The sequence below is a fragment of the Leptopilina heterotoma genome, unplaced genomic scaffold, assembly GCF_015476425.1.
Source record: "Leptopilina heterotoma isolate Lh14 unplaced genomic scaffold, ASM1547642v1 Lhet_360, whole genome shotgun sequence".
NCBI classification, from domain to species: Eukaryota; Metazoa; Arthropoda; class Insecta; order Hymenoptera; family Figitidae; genus Leptopilina; species Leptopilina heterotoma.
The window spans coordinates 72,293-97,398 of NW_025111041.1; the positions used below are offsets into that span (position 1 = coordinate 72,293).

Consider the following 25,106-nt stretch of genomic DNA (forward strand, 5'->3'; position numbering starts at 1 on the left):
TACGCATGGAAGTGAAAGTCCCCGCGTACAGCGATTCTGCGGCTGCGCGAGGGGTTAACGAAAAGCCTGCGCGTCCCCTTATTGCCCGTGAACCCTCAATATTAGTCAGCTAGCAGCGAGCGGTTCAAGGCTTGTTACTGCTACTACCCGACTGGTAGTATCCCTTCAAAGCCTCGCGTTCGTCCACTTATTTTATGTAGCCCTTCAATTTAGTATTTTAAATATTCAGTTAACAACATCAAATGTTAAACTCCAATTTTTAGTTAAATTTTAATTCCTTCGACATAAAGGTAAAACTTTTTATTTATTGGTAATATATGTTTATTCGTTCTTTTTTTCCTTTTCCTTTTGATTTCATTTTTTATTCATTTTACCTTTGTATTAACGGTGTTCGACGGTCTCTGAAATTTCTAGATTACATTCGACAAGCCGCTATCACCCAACAAATACGGCACTGCCTGGTTTAAATGACGTGAAATTGGTAAACAATCATTTTCGAACGAGTTTTTCTCTGCACACAAGCACTTTTTGCAAAATCTGAATCCGAACCATTGACACAAATCTTCTTAATTATCTAAATCCAAAATATTTTTTTTATCCTTGAAGAAACGCGATTGCAAAATGGGAAAGGCCGGAGTAATGTAATGCGAATCATTTTGACAGCTGAGCCTTTACGCTCCCTGCATGCTTCTGCCCTCTAATGGCAAATGGTTGGAACAAACGTCTTGCCGCCTGTCATTACATTACTTTTGTTGCTTTTGCATTTACCATTTTGCAACCGCGTTTCTTCATGGATTAAAAAAATATTTTGGATTTAGGTAATTAAGAAGATTTGTGTCCTTGGTTCGGATTCAGATTTTGCAAAAAGTGCTTGTGTGCAGAGAAAAACTCGTTCGAAAATGATTGTTTACCAATTTCACGTCATTTAAACCAGGCAGTACCGTTTTTGTAGGGCGAAAAGTGTAGGTCGCTCATAACCTACAAATTTCAGAGACCATCGAACGCTCTTAAGTCAATTCTGTTTTCATAATTTGTTTTATCCTCAGTTTACATTAATTCTATATTTTTATTTATTATTTAATGTTTTTAAATTATTCAACGTCTTCATGTATAATTATTATTGTTTTCTGTATTGTTATTGTGTTATTATTATTTTTAATATTTTATTTATTATTTATAAATTATTATTTAACGTCTTTGTGTATTTTTATTATCGATTTCTTTATTACTTTTATAGATTTCCTGAAGATGAAATCGTATTGATTTCGAAACGTAGGAGTAATTTTTATCTCTAATTTTTCCTGTTAAGAATTTCTTTTATATCACATACTCGTGAAATAGTATTAAAAATGTATTGAAATGTGAAGGCTTTTTCTAGTACCGATATCTCAATACCCAATTTCTTTCCATTTTGTGAGATTTCCTCATATGTGAATTTTTTATTTTTTATTAAATTGAAGAAATGTTCCAGTAAGAACTTTTACAAAATATACAGAAAAAGCATCTGTTGATTCTTTTTTAAATTTCGCATTTGTGTAGTTCATGTCTGTTTGAATAAAAAATGTTAATTGTAAATTTTCTCAAAAATTAAATATTTTCTGAGTTATGTTAGGTTGAGCTTCAAAAAATGGATAAAATACAATTAAATCCTATAAAGATTCCATAATAAGGTTTGACTACTGCTTAAAATTTCATTAAGGTTTAGGGTACAGCCATATTATTTTATGTATGTAGAAGGTACTAATGGATAACTATTAATAAATAAAAAATAATTTGCATAGATAAAAAACAACAATAATATATTTGAATTAAAAACTGTTTTTTATCATTTCAATAAAATATTTTTTTCGATTAGTAGGTGTTTCTTTAGTATGAAAATCATAGTTTTATTTGTTTTCCCTAGTGTAGTTTTGCTGTAGCTGTAAATTTTGCATTTTCGAGGTCCGATGTCACTTAAACTTATCTGTTTGAAAATAAACTTATCAAAATATAATAAGTAAGGTGACATTGGAAAGGTAATTAAATTACGTTTTGATCCACAGGTTATAAAATAATATTCAATAAAAATTGACAGTTATAGTCGATTAAATATCAAATTTTATGAAAATTTTAATGATTTTTAGACACTTGAGTAACTTCTACTATTTTTTCCATATCAAGTAGTAAAAAATGTTTAGGTTTTAATTTTTTTATGGAGATACTATATCATTTCGAAAATTTTGAGACCTTGTGAACCTTGATTTGGATTTAAAGTGACAATTTTACACTAGATTTAGGAAACGAAACTACTTTTTTCATTTTTAGTATCCCTTCAACATTTGCAGAAAAAATTCAAATAAAAAATTTAGTTAAGCGCTAAAGTCACTAAAATCACTAATGAAGGAATTTTGAAGTCGCTGATTTTGAACCAATTGCAGTTCTTCAAATTTCAAAATGGCGGACAAGTTTTTAAAACTCGTTCAAATTCGTCACAAATTTGTTACAAAGGGGGTTTTTGAGATTGCTGATTAGTAATCTGATGTTAGATTTCGAAAATTCAAAACTGATAATTCATTATGGTAAACGAGTTTATTTTAAATTCGTTGAATTCGCACCTATTGAGTCCACCTCTTTGAATTTTCGTAATTTAACATCAGATTTGTAATCTAGATTAGATATTATAGAAGCCGCTTAAGGGCATCCGGGAAGAATCGAGCCCAAAAAGTGTTTTCCCGCGTGTTGCCTCACTCCTAAATAATTAGAGATATTTAGTTCTGATTTATCATGATAATTAGGGGAATTCTTGATGATAAAGAATATTTTCGGAATTTGCAAGTAATTTTTGAAATAAATATTAAAAAACGAAATTACAAAAGTTGGATTTTGGGCGAAAGTGAGAGACAATATGGCGGCGAGCACACAGACAAGTGGATCTATGTGTCAGTGGTCAAGGAGGTGGCGCCAATTCTCGGAAGTGGTCGCGAGTTGAACTGAGAGAAATGTATTAACCTCAAATTACTCCACTTTCAATAGTTAATAAAATAATTTCCTCGCAAAATTATTGCAAAAACGGAGAGGGCCGCTCCTCGGAGAGTCTTCCTCTATCACCTCTCCAAATATGAACCCGAAATATTTTATCCTCTCAAAATGAGACGTCTATACTGAACCGTAAAAAACACCTTTTTCAACGGTATAATTTTTAATATATTTGAGTGTTCTTTGTTTTAAATAAAAGGGTCTACGCTGTAAACAGTTTTAAAAAGTTAAATGTAAAAAAATCCCACTGTGATGCTTGCAAGTGATTTTTGAAAATATTTTAAAACTCATTTAACACATCAGGCCCATTTCGGGACTTTTTGGAAAATCTTCTTTATATTATAAGGTACAAAAAAATAAAAAAAAAATAAAAAAAAATGTGGCCCAAAATTAAAAAAAATTAATTTGTTTATAAAAAAAAATTTTTTTTTAATAAAAAATTAAAAAAAAAATTTTTTGTTTACATTTCTTAAAAGTCGAAAGAAAACTAAAACTTTCATTCTTTGACAACTTTTTACTAAACTTAATATTTTCGGACTTATAAGCTACTGAATAAAGGTCTACAATTAAAAGTCTAAATTTTCGAAAATTCATAACTCGAAAATTTGGACAATTAAACATAAATAAAAAAATACGTATCTGTTTTTTTTCGATACAGAATACAAGACGAGGCGATAATTTCAACTATCTCGTCTTGTCTCGTTATTATAGGGCAATTTATCGTCTCGTCTCGTGTTTCGAAAATATTACATATTATCGTCTCGTCTCGAGTGTCGAGAATGTTTTTGTTTAGTAGGGCATAAACTATAAAACTTTAATGATTAAGAAATTTTTATATACACTTTTTTTAATGTATTTTGTGTGCGTCTTACTTTATTCTTCTCTTTATAAGAGATAGTTTCGAAGGAAATTAAACTTTAAATATAATTTACCTGCAAAACCCATTGCTAGTTGTTTTGTTTTTAAAACAATACGTTCTTCAGGAGTCATCACTCTAACGATCGGAAAATGAAGATCGATTTCCTTCCATGTTTCGTACAATTCGAGAATAGGTTTTTTGAAACACATATCATTTTTTAATATTTCATAAATATTCACCTCGCTTGGAGGTTGCATGTTTTTTAAATGAAAATGTTTAATTTTATAAAATAATTTTTGTGATCAATTTAAAATTTGTAGAAGGCTATCAAAATGTTTTAATTCAGCCCAAATGCTGCTTAGATTGTTTATCAATGAGCTTGAGAAATCTGTAATATTATATTTTTCAATATTAAAAAACACAGTAAATTATGAAGTGTTAAAATAATCTTCAATGTTTTAATCCATTTAGGATTAAATGTACATTAGAAAGGATTAAAATAATCTATTTTGGTGTTATTTCTGATTATTGTGAATGAAATTTCACTTAAAATTAAACAACAAGTCATTGATTTGTTATAATTAGACGAATTAAGCTTCATCAAGGATAATATTTAGTTAGTTAGTAAATTAGTAAGTTAGTTATTAATTTATTTAGTTAGTAACTAAGTAAGTTAGTTAGCAAATTAGTATTTAGTAAATTAGTTAGTTAATAATCATTGACTTGGTTATGATTTATAGTAAAATTTCATTCATAGTCAAAAATAATACCAAAATGTTTTATTTTAATCTTTTTTGGTGTTAGTTTAATCTGCAACGCTTTTTACCCATCAACTAAAAATTCCTGTACAGGTTCCTGTACAGGATCCCTGTTGGATATTAATTGAGTATATATAGGAAACTATACATCAGGAACCTTGTTCCAATAGCCTGTAGGGGTTCTTGTTCAGGACCCATTATTTTTCCTGTATTAGATCCTTAAAGGATCCTGCATTGGAACCTGTAAACGGATTTTTAGCTGGGTAATACAGGCAAACCTCCCTACGGTGGAAAGTAATTTGACGATTCTGCCGTAGAGAGGTTCGTTAAAATACTATTAGTGAGTGAATGTTCAGGGATGTATCAACCATTTTAAATCAGATGATCTTAAAATATGAAATAAAAATTATGATAATTTATTAATAACTTTATTTAAAAATATGCTTCCAATACTGTCTTTTGGATACAGTAAAAAAAAGAAAATGTAATTAATATAATTATTTTTTTAAAAATAACTTTGACTTATTTTTCCATTTATTTAATAATTTTTTATGTTTATTTTTTATAATATATAAAATATATCATTAAATAAACAAAAAATTATACATCAAATAATAAATAAGTAATTTAAATAATGTCACATGATTTTTATTTGTAATTATTTAGATTTGTATTTTAAATAATTTATACTCATTTTTTATGTTTTTTTTTGTAATATAAAATATCACAAAATAAAAAAAAATTATAAATTAAATGTAAATTAAATAGTTTAAATCAAAAATCATCTGTATAAAAATTACTATTTGGAACTTTTCGGCCCTGAATTTTATGGCAGTCACACAGTTACAACTCTCACTGATATAATTCCTTCTACTTCTACCTGGCGAGTTTCCGTCGTAGAGAGGTTTGCTTGTACTTTACAATTTACTGTGAGAAAACAAACATAGTAATACTACATTGAGAATATAATGTAGAATCATTTTCTGTGTTTTGATGTTATGTAACATTGCATTATATTTAAGATTCAATTAGTAAAATATTAGTTAAATTTAAAGGTAATGTTGGTACATAACAGCATATTTATCAATTGAATCAGTAATTTTGTAAAAATTAACTAATGAATGAGTTAATTAATTAATTAATCAGAACTGATTAAATTAGTAAAAATTCTACTAATTTAAATTTAGAGAGTGTATGATGATTTAATAATTTCTGCAAAATTTCAATGTCAGCATATGCCCCATTTATGAAATATAGGGGGTCAAAGTTGACAATGATATCTATTAAAAAATATAGCGATTTCACAGTTAAACTCAAATAATGGATTCCCGGTCATTTTCCCGAATCCAGAAACCCGAAAGACAATATCCCGAAAATCAAATTTCCCGAAAATATAAACTCCCGAATACCTTTTTCCCGAAGACCATTATCCCGAAGCCGAATTTCCGAAAACTATTTTCCCTAAACGCAAATTTCCCGAAAACTATTTTCCCTAAACGCGAATTTCCCGAAAAGTATTTTTTTCTTGTTAATAAAATAATTTTCGAAAAATAAAAGAAATTGCATGTTACCATGGAAACTGTTTAATTGTTTTTAAACGCAATTAATATTGTAACGTGACATTTTTTATATTCATTTTTTAATTCATTTTTTATATTCATTTTTTAATTCATTTTTTATATTCATTTACAATTAAAAACATGGATACTCCAATAAATTTGGGAACAAAATTGATACTGGGAGGATTCATATATCAGCGATCGAGACGTCTGAAAGGTAAAACATATTGGGATTGCGTAAAGGTGCGAGGAAAGACATGTACTAGTAGGATGATTACCGCCAGCAGTGAACCTGGAGAAAGTGTCGTGATTTTGAAGGATGCTAAGGATCATAAGCACGCACCGAATCGGGAGGAATGTGAGGCCGAAGTAGTAAAGGCGAGGTTAGTTTGTTTATAATTATACGAAAGTAAAATTTATTTATTTATTTATTTCATTATTTATTACATTATTTATTACATTGTAGGTTAAAAAGGAGAGCAGAAGATCACCCGGAGCAGCCGCCTGCTCAAATTTTACGTTCCGAATTTCCGCAGCTGTCAGAAGGGGTCATCAGTCAGCTGCCTGATAGGGAAAATATAAAGAAAGCAATGAGACGACGACGGCAAGCAAATCTACCTCCGAATCCGACAACATTAGAGCAATTGCAGGAAATTCCTGATCGATATCGAAAAACAATAGTGGGTGAAACTTTCTTAATTTATGATTCAATTGAATCCTCTGAAGATCGTGATTCGAGGGTCCTCGTTTTTAGCACGCGACGAAATTTAGAACTGTTGTTCCAAAGTTCCACTTGGTTTCTGGACGGAACTTTCAAGGTTTCGCCAAACATCTTCACACAAGTTTTCACAATACTTGGAATGGTAAAAGAAAATGTGGGAGATATTGAGGACGAGGAGTATAATACCGATGTTGCTTTACCATTAGTCTATGCATTGCTGTCATCAAAAGAATCAGCACAATATAGTGCCGTTTTGACTGCCGTAAAAACCGCAGCTCAAGAATACCACATTGATGGATCTCCTGCGAAGATAATGACAGATTTCGAGCAAGGGATTTTAAATTCATGTGCCGAAGTGTTCCCCGATACCACGGTCTTGTGCTGCTTTTTCCATTTGGGGCAATCGGTATATCGTCGCGTACAAGCGGAAGGTCTACAAACAGCTTACAATCACCCGACCAATCGCGAAATTAAAAATTATACCCACATGATGTTGGGTCTCGCTTTCGTGCCCCCCGATCGAGTCAAAACTGTTTTCCAACTTCTCGCAGAAAAAGCTCCTGAGGAACTTCTTCCTGTACTTGATTATTTTAACGAAAATTATATAACCGGGAGACCAGCACGAGGGCGGAGAAGAGCCATTCCTCCTCGCTATCAAGTTCATACTTGGAATCAACATAAAACTACGATGGAAGGGAGTCACCGTACCAACAACAACAGTGAAGGTAGGCACAATAGATTTTGCATAGTGATTGGGAAACATCACCCTGACCTATACTCTTTATTAACTGAAATCCAAAGGGAACAAGCGGATATTGATATAACAATTGTTGAACTTAGCTTGGGAAGAGCAGTAAGAGCTGCGCCAAAGAAAAAGTGGATTACGACACAAAAAAGACTACGAGGGATTGTTTTGAAATACCCTGAATATCATCGCAATAATCAGGAGATAGAATTTTTAAAAACTTTATCGTACTACATTGCTGTTTAAATTATTGGTTTCATTTCACATCTTTCGCTATTTTATTTTATATTATTTTATAATTTTTATATTTTATATTATGGGTCAGTCCATTATATTTCACCTGAAGCTGTTGCGGCCTATTTTTAAAAAAATCTCATAATTTGTAAAAATGATGTTTAATATCCATAAAATTCATTTTTGAGAATTATTTTATAAAATTTTTTGAATTTAACTTAGAATTTTAATTTTTAAGTTGAGTTGCACAGAAAAAAGGTTAGATTGACAGTTATGAAAATTTAATAAAAAAGCATGGAAATAATTTATATAATACAAATTTCTTGATTGATATTTGTTAAAAATGAGCTAATTTACTTGTATAAATAGATTATTATGTAAACATACTCAAAATAATAGATAAAAATTGATTTTATAACTTAACTATGAAATGTCAAAAGTCACTACATTTTAATTAAATTTTTCTAAAAAGTGTATAAATATTAAAAAACTTATTACTACTTAAGGTAAAGTATTTTCAATGTACTTTCATAATATGTGCTAACTTTTTAATTTTATACTATAGAAATATGAAATATTTTACCTTTAATATTGAGTGTTTCATGATTTTCATTGATTTCAATTACTTATTTCTTCTCAGGTGCAAGACTAAAAAATCCAATTTTTGTCTTAATATTTAAGTTTGAACTTCTTTTCCATTCTATTAAATTTTGGTGATAGAGAACGAGCTACTTTTCATTTTAAATTTAGTTTAAAAAATCTGCTGAAAAAAAGAATTTGTTGGTTAAAATGCAGGTAATTTTATAACAGTGAAGTTGGCTATCTCAATAGTCATGCAAAAATCTACTTGCATTTTAACCAACAAATTCTTTTTTTCAGCAGATTTTTTAAACTAAATTTAAAATGAAAAGTAGCTCGTTCTCCATCACCAAAATTTAATAGAATGGAAAAGAAGTTCAAACTTAAATATTAAGACAAAAATTGGATTTTTTAGTCTTGCACCTGAGAAGAAATAAGTAATTGAAATCAATGAAAATCATGAAACACTCAATATTAAAGGTAAAATATTTCATATTTCTATATTATAAAATTAAAAAGTTACCACATATTATGAAAGTACATTGAAAATACTTTACATTAAGAAGTAATAAATTTTTTAATATTTATAACACTTTTTAGAAAAATTTAATTAAAATGTAGTGACTTTCGACATTTCATAGGTAAATTTTAAAATCAATTTTTATCTATTATTTTGGGTATGTTTACATGATAATCTATTTATACAAGTAAATTAGCTCATTTTTAACAAATATCAATTTTGAAATTTGTGTTATATAAATTATTTCCATGCTTTTTTATTAAATTTTCATAACTGTCAATCTAACCTTTTTTCTGTCCAACTCAATTTAAAAATTAAAATTCTAAATTAAATATAAAAAATTTTATAAAATAATTCTCAAAAATGAATTTTATGGATATTAAACATCATTTTTACAAATTATGAGATTTTTTTAAAAATAGGCCGCAACGGCTTCAGATGAAATATAATGGACTGACCCTATACTTTTGTATGTTTTTTTTATTTTATATTATTTTATAATTTTTATATTTTATATTATACTTTTGTATGTTTTTTTTATTTTATATTATTTTATAATTTTTATATTTTATATTATACTTTTGTATGTTTTTTTTATTTTATATTATTTTATAATTTTTATATTTTATATTATACTTTTGTATGTTTACCCTTTTAATAAATTAATAATAAATAGATTTCATTGATTTTTTAATAACATTTCTTTCGGGTTTATAGACCTTCGGGATAATAGTCTTCGGGAGAAAGGTATTCGGGAGTTTAAATTTTCGGGAAATTTGATTTTCGGGATATTGTCTTTCGGGTTTCTAGATTCGGGAAAATGACCGGATACCCAAATAATAATGTTTAAAAAAAGGAAAAATGTTTCTTTCAAGAATTTCAGCTGTTAATTACGAATCTAAAATTAAACTGTAAAAGTTCAACATGATAAATAAAATAAAGTGGATCTATTAAAGCATTCTAGATTTACTAAAATTTAAAGAATTCATTTGAAATTCGTTACTCGGAGGTTTTTTTGAGGTTGTTTATTACGAATTAGATGTCAAATTTTAGAAATTCAAAATGGCAGAGCCAATATCATGTAAGATTTTAATGAATGTCACAAATGCTTGCTTTTATTGTTTGAATTGTAACAATTTACCGTTATTCGTTGGATTACTACCTATTTTCTTTAATGGTTGAATTAAAATATATTGCCTTTATTGGTTGAATTATTACATTTGTCTATAAATTTTTATGACAGCTGTTGAACATTCTAAATCGTACATTTTGAATTTTTTAATTCTGACATTAAATTTGTAATTACACTGCAATTTTTTTTTCCTTTTAAATGACTTGAGGCTTTTCCAAATGTCAGGACACACAATCTTATATACCAACTATTTTTGCGTTTCGACAGAACGACTTTGAAATTAGGAGTACTCGCATTTGCCTGGACCACCCGTCTAATGGGTTTTCTCGCCAGAGAAGAGGGAAACTGTATAAAATCTCTTCTGAGTACAACCGGTTTATCTACAGTCGAGTTCTAATGGTATGTACTGGACAATAATCGACGGTGCACATCATTATACCTCGACGTCAAACCTCCCGCTCAGATTACCTCACACGTTGGAAAAATCCCAGGCTAATGGGCTCGAACCAAGTACCCTTGGTCCTACGGCGTCCACTGAGCAAAGCATTTATTCGACCGAGCTATCCGGTCGAAAAGTATATATCGGTCACAAGTATCTTAATATAAGATGTTTTGATAGTTATTTCTAAGATGTTTTGATAGACACTTTTTAGTTGTTTGAAATATCTTAATTTAAGATGTTAAAAGTATCTTCGTATACATTTTCAGCATATATTTTGGAAAAAAATTTTGAGGTTAACTATGAGCTTATATGTAAAACACTTTATATATCCTATTTTTTAGTAACTTACATTTTTTTAGCATCTTACAAATTCACAAGTAATAACTTATCTCTAAATATCTTATTGCCTCCGAAACATTTTAATTTAAGATACTTTAAAAAATTTGTAAAGTCATCTTAGATTTGAGTAAGACACTTTAGAAAACATCTTATTTTGAAATGTAAGATACCATTTTTCCATCTTATATCTTATTTTAAGATATCAAATAAGACACCTATTTTTGCAGTTTAGCGATCTCAAAAATCCCCCAGTAATGAGTAACAATTGAATCCTTTGAATTCTAATAAAATTTTTCGCCGTATTCGTTTTGTCCTTTTGAATTTTTTAAATTTGACATTAAATTTTGTAGTTAGTAACCTTAATAACTCCAAAGTAACAAGTTTCTGGTAAATATATTTAATTTTTATAAAACTTGTCTATAATATTGGATTATCCAATTTGAATTTTTGAAATCGGTCATCAAATTCGTAATAACAACCCCAAAAACCCCCAAGTATAATAAGTAACGAGTTTCAAATGAATTTGTTAAATTTTTGCAAATATCGAGTGCCAAATTTTATCCACTGTATTAGATCCACTAATTTGAATTTTTACAGTTTGACTTTAGATACATAAACAGCAGTCAAAAATATTAAAGGAACTATTTAGTCATTTTTTATTCATTATTATTGAGTTTAATTGTGATATCGCTATATTTTTTTATTGGATATATGGTTTACTTTAACCAGTTATATTTAATATAATATCCTAAACGAAGCATATGCTCAATTTAAAATTTCCCAGGCACTATTGAGTCATCATTTATGTGACTCTTTGATATAAAAAAATTTCAAAATTCGATGTATGAAAAATGGTTATTTTATACCGAGGCTCTTTGCTTAAAATATCAAATTTTTAATTTTCTTTAAGAACTGTTATGGTTAATCACAAATTTATAATAAGTATTTAAAAAATATAATTTTTTAAATATCTTTTTTGTTTACGGTTGATAAATAATGACGTTAAATGATTTTATAAATTGAGTTTTAAAGAATTTTTACTTTTGTGATTTGAAATTAAAAATATTTTAATGTGAGTAAGAAGGTATTAATATTAAAAATCGTATACTTTATTTTAAAACTTTCTAAGCATTCCCGTGTGGAAAAAGCTCCCATCTTGCCCTTACGGCAGCGGGGCCGCCGGCGGAGGCCCACGAGGGCAGATCCACGCGGGCGAATCGACACGGACCTCGCAGGGGGCATGCGTGGATCGCTAACATCATTGACTTGCAAAAATTTCTAAGTCCAAACAACAAATATTTTTTTACATCAACAAATTAATGTTTATAATGTCCGTAGGTTGTAGGTTCAACTCTCGCGTGCGTCAGATTTTATTTACTTCGTAGGTGCAATTTAATGATTATATACACCGTTAAATAATTTAATTAACAAATATTTAATTTTTTTATAATTTTTTATTTACAGGGAGAAAAATTTATTCGTAATGATTACAATAGTCTATATTACTGTTCGGATATGTGACCACTTTTTGTGATGATTACTATAGTTGTAAGGAGTACAAATATGAAGGTATCCCTTACAACAGCTATAGTAATCGTTCCTACTCAATTCTTAACACATTACATAGTCTTCGTAATCATTCCAAAAAGTGGTCACATATCTGAGCATGAATTCGCTATTGGGTCACGATTTAATGAAAAAAAGTAAAAATCGTTAAATAATAATGCTATTTATTAATAATTGGACTTATTTGTTATTAATAAACAATTAATTTGTTAATTTAGTTGAAAAATAAAGTTGAGGGCAAAGACGAGGACACCCGCGTGGATCGCCCATGCGGGCGCCCTCATCATTTATGTAAAAGGATTTTCTTGTAAATTGTTTTTTAACCCTTTAACGACAAGATGTGCTACTTTTCTACATGAATTTCAATCTCTTCCAATTAGTAGAAAAAAGCCATAAAAAGTAGTAGAGCTAGGCGGGTTCTGGTTCAGTTACCGGCGGTAGGTAAGGTAGATATCTTAATAGCTCACTTTCAGGTAAGTTAGAAGGGGTATTCTACTTTACCGACCAAGTTTTAGTACCTGCTTCCACCGCTAGATGGCGCCACCACTCAATTTAAACCCACTTAGAGGGGTATTAAAATTTTTATTTTTGAATTTTCAAGTGGGTTAGAAGGGATGTTCTGTTTTACCGACATTCGGCTGCCACCGAGAGATGGCGCCACATGTGAACTCAAACCTCCTTGGCGGGATATTTAAATTTTTTATTTTTAAACTTTCAAGTGGGTTAGAAGGGATGTTCTGTTTTACCGACATCTGGCTGCCACCGAGAGATGGCGCCACTGAATAATTTAAACCTCCTTGGCGGGATATTTAAATTTTTTATTTTTAAACTTTCAAGTGGGTTAGAAGGGATGTTCTGTTTTACCGACATCCGGCTGCCACCGAGAGATGGCGCCACTGGATAATTTAAACCTCCTTGGCGGGATATTTAAATTTTTTATTTTTAAACTTTCAAGTGGGTTAAAAGGGATATTCTGTTTTACCAACATCTGGCTGCCACCGAGAGATGGCGCCACCGGTGAATTCGAACCCCTCGGCGGGAAATTTAAATTTTTTATTTTTAAACTTTCAAGTGGGTTAGAAGGGATGTTCTGTTGTACCGACATCTGAGTTTCGGATGACACCGAGAGATGGCGTCACTGGATAATTCAAACCCCTTGGCGGGATATTTAAATTTTTATTTTCATAATTTAAATTTGGTTGTTGTGGGGTGATATTAAATTTCCCGCCTAAATTATCGACAATTATTTTTATGCTCTCAACTTTGTTAAAAGAAATTAAGTTGGCAGCAGTGACAACCTTTTATCTGAATTTTTTTTTCAATTCCATGTGTTCAGTCTATTTCAATGTGAATACTGTTGAACACCGACTTGAAAAAGGGAAACAAAAATGGTTTGTATAAATTAATTTTTAAAAAAATAATTACAAAATATAATATTAATAATTAAATTATAAAACGTTTAATTTATTTAATTTTTCTATGTTTACAGAATTTCAATTTTCGATATTGGGGCGTTTGTTGCTTCTGTAAACATATAAACTTCATTGAATAAAATGAAGAATCTACTACGAAAGTTTACTCTCAAAACTAATTACGTACTTAAATTGATTATGAAATAATTATTTTGTTATAACTGTAAGGTTTTCTTATTTAAACGGAGTTATGTAAATTTACATTGTCCACTTTCGGTTCATTAAATCCGCCAGGGTTATTAATAATAGAATTAATAATCAAATTTTGTGAGTAATTTTTGTTACAGTAATATAAATATAAATATAGCAATTATACATTACATTTTTAACAACGAAGATTGTACTAAAAGTGTTTGTAGTATATATGAAATAATTTATTATATTAATATGAATATAGAAATTATACATTACATTTTTTCAAACAAAGCTTGTACTAAGAGTGTTTGTAGTATATATGAAATAATTTATTATAATAATATAAATATAGAAATTGTATATTACATGTTTCCAAACAAAAATTGCATTAAAAATGTTTGTAGTAAATATAAAATAATATACTATTTATTTTTCAACTTGAATAAATTAAAAAAAATTTCAAATTATATCAACTTGATTGGCATCAGATTTGGTTTATTTCATTGTCATTTAATTTTACTTAATTTTCTTTTATTTATTTAAAATAATTTTTGAAGTATGTTATAATTTTTAGATCCTTAAAAATAAATTTTTCTTCCTTTTTACGGAAAAACTTTTTTTTATCTTTATCTTTTTGTAATTATTTGAATTAATAAAAAATTTAGTTTTAAATAAAACATTTTTTGTTAAGATAGGGGAGAGTGGGGCAAACCGGACCCCCTAACGGTTTTTTGACTATTGTGACTAAACGAATCAACCGATTTCATTTTTCGATGGCTTGTTTGAAAGATCATTTAATTGCGCAACTTTTTCCCAGAGACACCTATAATTCATCTTTTATTGTTTAGTTGCTGTCTTAACTTTAAAAAATTTTCCAAACGGTCCGGTTTGCCCCACCAATAATGTAATAATGTTGTAGTAGTAATGAAAATAATAATACGGGATTGAATTTTAATTAAATAAATATTTTTTTTAATACAAAAATAAAAATGTTTGTTATTATCAGAGAAACAATATTAAAGGGTCTAATTCTCATTGGAAGACAATTATTTTTCATTGTAAGAAAATAGTTTAAAGAAAGAAACATTTTATTTAAAAATAATTTTTATAAAACTTTAATTCACCGAAAACGGTCCGGTTTGCCCCACAGGCCCATTTTGAGAATAAATGTTTGTCAAAAAGAAACGCATTGCAAATTCATCAAAGTTTTTGGTGGTAAATATTCCTGAGGTGTGTACCTTCAAAACCCAAGACCTAATATTTGGAAACGTTACACGATTTCCTCAGAATTTCCTTAAGAAAAAATTCGTAAAAGTGCAGAAAAAAACTAAAAAAAAACTTTTGCTCCCTTTGTCGCACAAACGCAAGCTAAAACTGTCACATTGAAAAAATAAGGTATACTAAACATGGTTGTTTTAAATTTGTAAACAACACTTTTTCCAATTTCGCCATTTCGGAAATATTGAAGGGGGTCCGGTTTACCCACCGGTCTGGTTTGCCCCACTCTCCCCTACTATAGTTTAATATTTTTCATTTTATTTATTTTTGAAATAAGAAAATATCAGATTTATTATGTTACAATTTTTGTTATGTAAATATTAATTTTGTATTAATTTTTTTGATTAATATTAATTTATCAATTTCATAATATTTTTTCAATTGTTTATAATTGTTATCATTTAATTTTATTTATTTATATTTCCGTTTTATTTTCTCAATACTGTTTACAAACGTACATTATCAATTAGATTTCTCAATGTTTTGTAATTTTAAAAATAAATTTATATTTTTCTTTATTAAAAATTGTTTGTGTAAATTAATATTGAAACTTAATACCTATTTATTATTTTCATTATTTTTATAAGCATTGTTATTTTTTTATTTATTACTATTCTTGTTTATATTATTTTTTTAATTATTAGTTTTATTATTTGCATTTTTATTATGATTTCTATTATTATTTAATTTTCTTGTTGTTTCATGTTTTAATTTGAATATTTTTTAACTGTTCATTATGTATTATTTTCAAATGATTGTAATTATATTTAAATTATTCTTATATAGATACAGAAGTGAAGTCTACCAAAGAAGGCTATAAAAGCAGAATATTTTATAATTCAAATTTGAAAAATAAATCATCTTCTTCTACCCAATATCATCATTTTAAAAATGGTAATGTTTTATTTATGCTATTTACTTCAATTATTTATTAGTAATTATAATTTCATTATAAAAAATGTATACTATATGTTAACTTGTGAAAATTTTTTTAATTTGTTGTAGTTGAACTCAATCATACCAAAAATAAGAAAAATTCTCAATCCAATGGAAATTTTTATAAACGGAGATTTTCTCATCATCAGAGAAATGTTAATTTCAAGAATTTTAAAACATCACAAAATTATTCTGGAAAGAAAGAAAGTAAGTATGTTTCTTCTTATTAAAGTTTTTATATTATTTTCATTAATATTAGTATCAGTTATTTTTAATTTATTAAAAGTGAATTAATGTAAGCTACAATTAATTATTTAAATTATTATTTGATTATTATTAATTATCATTTTTTAATTTTTTTCAAATTTATGTTTATAAAAAAAATTCTTTGCTGAGTTATAAACTAATTTTCAATACTAAGTAAACTATTCGTTTTTCCTATTATTTTCAAACAATTGCGAGAACAATTGCTTTAAAATTTTTTTCTACATTTTAATTACTGTTAACAAATCTAAAATTTTTATTATTTCCTTTTTTTATTTCACAAAACCATAATACATATCTTATTAAAATTTATTTTCCTATAATAAATTTAAACACATAAATTATTATTTTAATATATTTTTTTTTGTTTCCCAAAGAAGTAAATTAATTAATTATAATTTTTTTAACTTTTTACCCAAATTTAAAATTTGTTTTTATATGTTAAAACTTAAGTCGTAAGTCAATTTATTTATTAATAATTTAACTATATTATATATTTATTAAATTAAATTTATTAAAAAATATTTATAAAAGCATAATAATAATATTATTAATATAATAATATTCTAATTGTTTTGTTTTTATTTTAATCATTTCTTGGAATATATTTTTCAACAGAAATATTAATAGTAATAATAATAATTATTATATTAATACTAAGTATAAATTAATTCTTTTTTTATATTTTATTTTGTGTTAGATTAATTTATATTCAATTTTCGATTCTATTTATTTTTTAGATTGTATAATTGTCTTCATTTTATTTTTAATGTTATGTTTAATCATTTTTATTGTTTAAAAATTGCAGATAATTACAGAGGAACAAAGGCAGGGAAAAGACATTCTTTTTATTTAAAGAAACAAAAAAAAATTGAAAATAATTTAAAAATTTTATTTTCGTCAATGTTGAAAGCGGCAAAAAATGAATCATTCTAATGTATCTTTATTGGAATAAAATTTAGAATTCTAAAAGGATTTCATTATTCTCCTTATTATAATTATAAATCTTTTAAAGAATATAATATTATAATCAGAGTGTCTATTATTTTTGTTTAAGAAAATTCCGGTTTTTTTCTCGGCTTTGTCATAATTTTTTCCGGTTTTTTCTCATTATCTTCAAATTTATTTAATTTCGAATATAAATAAATTCTTATCAATATCTTTAAATTTCATCATTAATGAAAATTCCAAAAATAAATTTAGAAAGATATAACAATATTTTATAAAAACTAAAACTTATGATTATTCATAGTTATCACAAAAAATAAGTTTTATTTTAATGATTTTTTAATGATTTTCAGACAGAATTATAACATTTTCTCTGACTCTAAAAAATATTTGCTAACGCATTTTTTTAAATGTAAAATTATTCGCCAAAATCAATAACTTCTTTCTTTAATATATATATAGTTTATTTACTCTCCCTACAATAGGTAGGGTTCGAGACTCCTAAGTACATACATAACAATCTTAACCTATATTTACAAAAATCCTTACAACTAAACATTCTCTTCATACAACTTAACCTAAAAACGCAACTCTCTCCACGCTCTCTACCTTACGCTCTTAACCTATCGCCAGTGCCGGGCTTCCGTTCCCAGTTCCTTCTATGCCCATGCTGGCTTCAACCCAATTCGCCCACCCTTTTTCCAAAAACCTGCTTTCTCACCTCCCTTACACGCTCCAGTCATCCACTTTTATCCATCCATCCATCCAAGCAAAATCTTCTCACCTCATTCTCAGCCTATACCTGTCTATCACACTTTACACACTTCCATCACTCCACCCATATCCTCCCCCACAACATACTTTAGCCCATCCACCCAAATACAATCCATACCCATTCTTACCTGTTTTCCTTTCACTCTCTCCGTCCACGCTCTTTCTCTCAATAGCCATAGCATTCTTCTCTCTCTCCAACATCTATCCTCATCTATTCTTATTACACTTCCTTTCAGTCTTCCTTTCACCCTCATTACATCCATTTTCTCTTCCTCACTACCCAACTCCACCAACCATAACTTTGGAACCCCATATTCACCCCTTCCTAACGCTTGTACCATTTTCACTGTGACATTAACCCCCACCCACGCCAACACTTTTTCCACTGCTCTTTTACCCTCCAACACACCTACATTCATACCTCTGATCACTACATTCTTTTTCCTTTTTTCATTTTCTACTACATCCACTCGTCTTGCCAAATCTCCCATTTTCCACTTTAACCTCTCATATTCACTTCCCTCAACTTTCTCAGTCCCTCATTCACTTCCTTTATAAATTTTTCTAATCCATTCATTCTTCTCCACATGCTTTCCTTATCCTTTTTCCACTTACTATCCCATTCATTCCACATTTCCTGCAATTTCTCCAACCTCTCTTCAATTTCCATTATCTCTTTGTTCCTTGATTCCCCATCCTCACATATATCCATCAAATTTTCCTTCACTCTCTTAGCTCCTTCATCCATCGCGTCCTTCATCATCCATACTAATTCTAACAAATCCATGCAATCCTCACACGTCATCTTTTTTCCATTCTTTTCTATTCCCCTTTTAAATACCCGCGCCTTTTTCTCATTCTCGCTAACACTACTTGAGTCAAACTCAGCCATTCCAGAAATCTACCTTATCACTCAAATACTCAAAATTTTTCCGCTGTCTCTCTCTCATCTCTCTCACTTCAAGCAACCTAACCTCACAAAACACACTTCTCTTTTTTACCTTTTTTATCACTCACACATTCACTACTCTATACCTACATACCTTTCCTTTACACTACCGCAAATTACACTACACACTCAGCACTCTACACTACCCACCCTTTTTTAAAACCTTTATATTTCTCAAAAAAACTCTTAACTCTTTCCAAACGCGTGTACACCGAAACGGTACCGGAAACGGAAGCCTCTTCTTTCTTTAATAATAATTAATAAAATATTTTTAAAAACTTTTGAATACATTTTTAAGAATTTCATATTATTCTCCCAAATAAAAAAAATTACCATAAAAGTTCAATTGAGCTCCCGCGTCCAATAACTCGATCTGCGCTTGAACTGAAAAATTCAAGCCAGTCAAGCCGTCAGAAAATGGAAAAAAATAAAAGTCGGAATTTTTAATTTTAAAACATACTACCGTATAGAGCATAAAAATGCCCAAATTTTTTGTCTTTGAAATTTTTTTGTAGGACTTTTATTTTTAATAATAATGAACAAAAACTGAATTTTTTTTATTCTTCAATTTCATTAAATTTCAAAACATAAATCGACTTTTCTCAAACAAATCTTAATGAAATGAATTAAAAATTGATATACTTACTTATCAGGGTCTACCGAAGACGATGAAATGATTGAAACATTAAAAAATGTTTATTGCAAAATTATTTGTTAATATAAATACAGACCTGTCGGTAAATACGTTTTCTCAACTTTGACGAGAAAAAGTGTGCGGTGAACTTTCGAGTTGACACAACTTCCAGTGAGACATTTGTTTATTAACATGTGAAGAAGTTTTCTGGAAATTTTTATTTAAATCGGATGAAAAATAAAGAAGATACATAATGTTTAAAAAAATATGCGTCGTGCGGCGTTTTGACATTTTGACGCAAGAGGAGAAAACTATTGGAAACTATTGCTATTTTCTGTTGATTTATTTAAAAATAAGTTTATTCATGTATTATATTTAAAATAAAAACAATTCCATACTTTAGAATTGTTATTAATTTATACTATAACTTACTATACTATACAATTGTACAATTTCTATACTTTATATTTTAATATTATTTTTTTTTTTATTTTTCGAGGGAAGTGGAAAATCTGCAAACAGATACCAAGAAGCCCGTACTTCTTGGTTATGTGGGGATGGCAGCTCACGCCGACCCACTAAAAACCACACCCTTACTCCAGACCATAACATCCACTTGCGGAACTACCTTTTGGCTTCTAACTTCGCAAGCAGTGGTCCCCTTTTAAGAAAAAAATTTCTTCCATTTCCAGGATCCTATAAACCGGAGGCACGCGAGGGAGGGAGGAGACTAAAGTTTGTCTCCTCCCGCCATCGCGCGCCCCCAGCTGAGCTTCAGGATTCTCCGTTTCTACTTCCTCCTGCCATCCATATCTTTAGTCCTCATTATTAGATTAATGAATGACTCGATATGGTGCCAGGATTCAGCGCTTTTTAACATAATAGAGACCATGTTGTCAGCGGTGAATTGAGTTTTCACCGCGTCAAACATGGCTCTTCTAAGTTCACTCCATTGCCCGCAGAAGAAGAGAGTGTGTTCCGCGTCGTCAATTTCAGCGTCGCAATACACACATTTTGCCTCTTCTCTGATCTTGAATCTATGGAGGTATTGACCGAAGCAACCATGCCCTGACAATGCTTGTGTAAGGTAATAGCCAACTTCCCCGTGCTTTCTTTGTAACCAGGTGGCGAGGTGAGGAATCAGGCGGTATGTCCACCTTCCTTTGGATTCCCCATCCCATCTTTCTTGCCAATTTTCAACGAGTCTGCTTCTTGCCGCTTTTCGGATAGCCAATTTTCGGCTACCGCTGTTTCTTTGTTCCTGCAAGCTATCTCGGTCTTTGTTGAGTAAAAAGACTTCCTGCCTTTCTCTCGCCAACAGGTCTGTTGGCGGAAGGCTCGCAAGAACTAGAACAGCGCAAGCAGACACCGTTCTATAGGCCGAGACTACTCTCCGTGCCGAACTAATTTGCACAGAGATTAATTCGTCCAAGATGCCGCGGGTCTTAAGGGCTTCCACCCACGCAGGGGCAGCATAAAGCTGCTTTGATAGACCCACGGTCGCCACCAAGCGCCGTTTCTTTTCCCTGGGACCACCGATGTTAGGCATTAGCCGTGATAGGCTGCGCATACATTCGGCGGCTTTGAGTGCTATGATGTTAGTATGTTGGCTAAAGTTTAACCTTTTATCCAACAGCACTCCCAGGTACTTTAAATTTTTTCCCCATGAGACTTCTATTCCTCCCACTTTTACCTTTGGAGCATCAAAAACTCTCCGATCTGTGACGAGCAAGGCTTCGGTCTTTTCCAAAGCCATTTGCAGGCTGTGCTTTTTAAGCCAACGCTCAGCCCGCCGCAGACCTTCGGTGAGCTTTATCTCAAGGACTTTGGTCTCCAGTGCATAACACACTAGAATTACGTCATCCGCGAAGCCGACCAAAAACGTATCCTCGGGTAACTCCATCCTCAGGAAATCGTCATACATAACGTTCCATATGAATGGACCTACCTTTGATCCTTGGGGAGCTCCGCATGTCATTTCTTCCTTGAGATGACATGCATTGCTCTCGTATACCACCCATCTGTCGCTAAGATAGTTGTCTATCATTCGCAACAGATAGGTGGGTACCCCTTTACGTTTTAGCGCCTTGATGCAGTTGTCCCATCTCGCGGAATTAAACGCATTCCGTATGTCAATGGACACAAGAGCACAAAATCCTTTCTTCTTGCCCTCTTTGGCTTTCTTCGCCTGGTTAACCACAGTAAGAATTGCATCCACTGTTGACCGGCCTTTCCGAAAGCCAAACTGATTTTCTGATAGGCTATTTTCGCCTACCAGGAATTTTTGAAGTCTCTCTAGAACCAAACCCTCTAGAAACTTACCCATCGTATCCAATAAACAAATTGGTCTGAACGATGAGACGTTATCCAGAGGTTTATCCCCTTTTCTAAGAAGGACTAATCTCTGCGTTTTCCAGTCCCCGAAAAACTCTCCAGCTTTTAAACATGCGTTAAAGACGTTGAGAAGCAGCTCGGGATAGACAGCGACCACCTCTTTGAGGATCTCGCTGGGTATCCCGTCCCTACCTGGAGCTTTGCCGCTCCTCAATCCCTTCGACACCCTTCTCAGTTCATCAAGCGTGAAGAGCTCCTCCTCTTGAACTACACAGAGAGTGTAGTCCTCTCTAGGGGTAGGTTCCACTTGGGGAAACAGCGCTTTTATGATCTTACGGACCCAATGCGGATCGTCCAGGCCAGGGGTTTTCTGCTTTGAAACTAATTTCTTAGTCACAATTTTAAACGCCAAACCCCATGGATCCTTCTCGGACTTTCCTATTAGGTCCTTCCAGCACCTTTGTTGACTATTCCTTATTGCCCGCTTGAAAATTCGTCTAGCTGTATGCCATTTCTCTTGAAGCAAGAGGTCACCCTTAGAGTGAGTATATCTCCTCCTCGCTGCATTGCATTCTTTTCTCAAGCGGGCGAGTTCATCGTCCCACCAGTACAGAGCACCCTTTCTAGTTCTTCTATGTTGCCGGCGAGGCATAGAGTAGTTGCAAGCATCTTCAATAATTTGCCTCGCCTCTCGCACTATCCCCTTTATATTTTAATATTATTAAATTATTTATTATTACTTTACTATTAATTTTTAATTTTAAAACACGTGGTTTATTGAAAAACTTAACAGCAGTAAGTATTTTCTTCAAAAAAATACAAGGACCTGCTTTGTTTACATTAACGGTGTTGCGCAATTTCAAACAGTGGTCGCCTTTTAAAAATGGCTGCTTGAACGTAAACGAAATTTCAAAAGGATTTTTCTCCCAATTTGGACAATTATTGCAAAATAGGGAAAAATACTAGTTATACTGAAATTTTGTTCTTTCATTTGTGCACAAGGAATTGAAAATCCAATCTAATACACGACGTCAGGAAGTAAAATGAGAAAATTAGATGTGCCCATTAGGTGCTGCCGTCTGGTGGTAATTTTATGTATCGCGCATTTGTTTAACTTTTTCCTATTTTTCTTCCTGTCGTTGTAAATCTAAATAAATCTTTTACTGCCTATCATATTATAAATGTATAGAATTGTTTTTATTTTAAATATAATACATGAATAAACTTATTTTTAAATAAATCAACAGAAAATAGCAATAGTTTCCAATAGTTTTCTCCTCTTGCGTCAAAATGTCAAAACGCCGCACGACGCATATTTTTTTAAACATTATGTATCTTCTTTATTTTTCATCCGATTTAAATAAAAATTTCCAGAAAACTTCTTCACATGTTAATAAACAAATGTCTCACTGGAAGTTGTGTCAACTCGAAAGTTCACCGCACACTTTTTCTCGTCAAAGTTGAGAAAACGTATTTACCGACAGGTCTGTATTTATATTAACAAATAATTTTGCAATAAACATTTTTTAATGTTTCAATCATTTCATCGTCTTCGGTAGACCCTGATAAGTAAGTATATCAATTTTTAATTCATTTCATTAAGATTTGTTTGAGAAAAGTCGATTTATGTTTTGAAATTTAATGAAATTGAAGAATAAAAAAAATTCAGTTTTTGTTCATTATTATTAAAAATAAAAGTCCTACAAAAAAATTTCAAAGACAAAAAATTTGGGCATTTTTATGCTCTATACGGTAGTATGTTTTAAAATTAAAAATTCCGACTCTTATTTCTTTCCATTTTCTGACGGCTTGACTGGCTTGAATTTTTCAGTTCAAGCGCAGATCGAGTTATTGGACGCGGGAGCTCAATTATTTTGAATACAATTAGGTAAATTCTTTACGAAATGTAATTTAAGTAATATAATAAAATAATAATATACATACTTTGAATAATTAATTAATTAATTAATTACTTTATTAATTAATTAATTACTTTATTAATTACTTCTGTTATTTCTTTGAAAGAATTTATAAATTCTGAATTTTCCTTTTTTCAACAGTAATTTTTTTTCCGTCTCATCATCACTTGCATTTATAATTTCTGGATCATTTTTCTAATAAATATAGTGGTTTATTCTAATAAATATTGTTTTAAATCAGTTATAAAAATTATTTGATTCAATAATGCATGGTTTTTAATTGAAATAAATATTTATTTCGATCAAAAAAATAATTTTTTTGAAGTAACTAAATCTCAATGTGTATTAAATGAATGAAACTTTTTATAATTTTTATAATTATAATATTTATAAAAATTATAGGGGACAAGTTGCCCTACAATATTGATATACAAATATTTGCATCTAACAATAATCGGATTATATTGTCTAAAAAAATCATTTATACAAAATTCAACTTTTCGCCCCAGTCTCTCCGAATGATGAAATTTAAAGATATTGATAAAATATTAATTTATTATTATTTCAGATGGAAAATTCGTTGTCGTGTTATTAAAAAATCTGAAACAAAGATATATAAGACAGGAAAACTGTTTTCTTTAGATATGACGGATCATTCAGCGTATTTCAGATGCACAATCTTTGACAATGCTGTGGACAAATTTTTTGATCTTTTCCAGGTGTTTATTTTATAATAATAATAATAATTTATAAATTCTTTTTATTTTAATATATTTAATTTGATTTATTAAATTTTAATATTATTAATTTTATACATTTTTTAAAAATAAAATAGGTTGGCAAGCAATATTTGATTAAAAACTTCACAGTGGCAAAAACGAATCCTAGCTTCAATTTCTTCAACAACGAAATTGAAATACAATTAACAATTAATTCTACAGTTGTGGCAGATGAGGAAGAAGTCGTGCTACCCAACTGTCATTACCAATTTGTG

General features: G+C 29.9%; 1 protein-coding gene across 1 annotated transcript; it reads left to right on the top strand.

Moving 5' to 3' along the window:
* The first annotated feature begins 6,461 nt into the window (after positions 1-6,461).
* Positions 6,462-24,754, top strand: LOC122505604. The gene is made up of 3 exons (XM_043617327.1): positions 6,462-6,574; positions 6,658-7,637; positions 24,681-24,754. The coding sequence occupies exons 1-3, from the start codon at positions 6,462-6,464 to the stop codon at positions 24,752-24,754; spliced, it is 1,167 nt and encodes a 388-aa protein (XP_043473262.1).
* Positions 24,755-25,106: the final 352 nt, after the last annotated feature.

Bases quoted from the DNA above. Each gene is read 5' to 3' on its own strand.
- LOC122505604 (XM_043617327.1), top strand. From the start codon at position 6,462: ATGATTACCGCCAGCAGTGAACCTGGAGAAAGTGTCGTGATTTTGAAG. The intron at 6,575-6,657 runs GTTAGTTTGTTT...ATTACATTGTAG, and splicing joins GCCGAAGTAGTAAAGGCGAG to GTTAAAAAGGAGAGCAGAAG. The intron at 7,638-24,680 runs GTAGGCACAATA...TTATTATTTCAG, and splicing joins TACCAACAACAACAGTGAAG to ATGGAAAATTCGTTGTCGTG.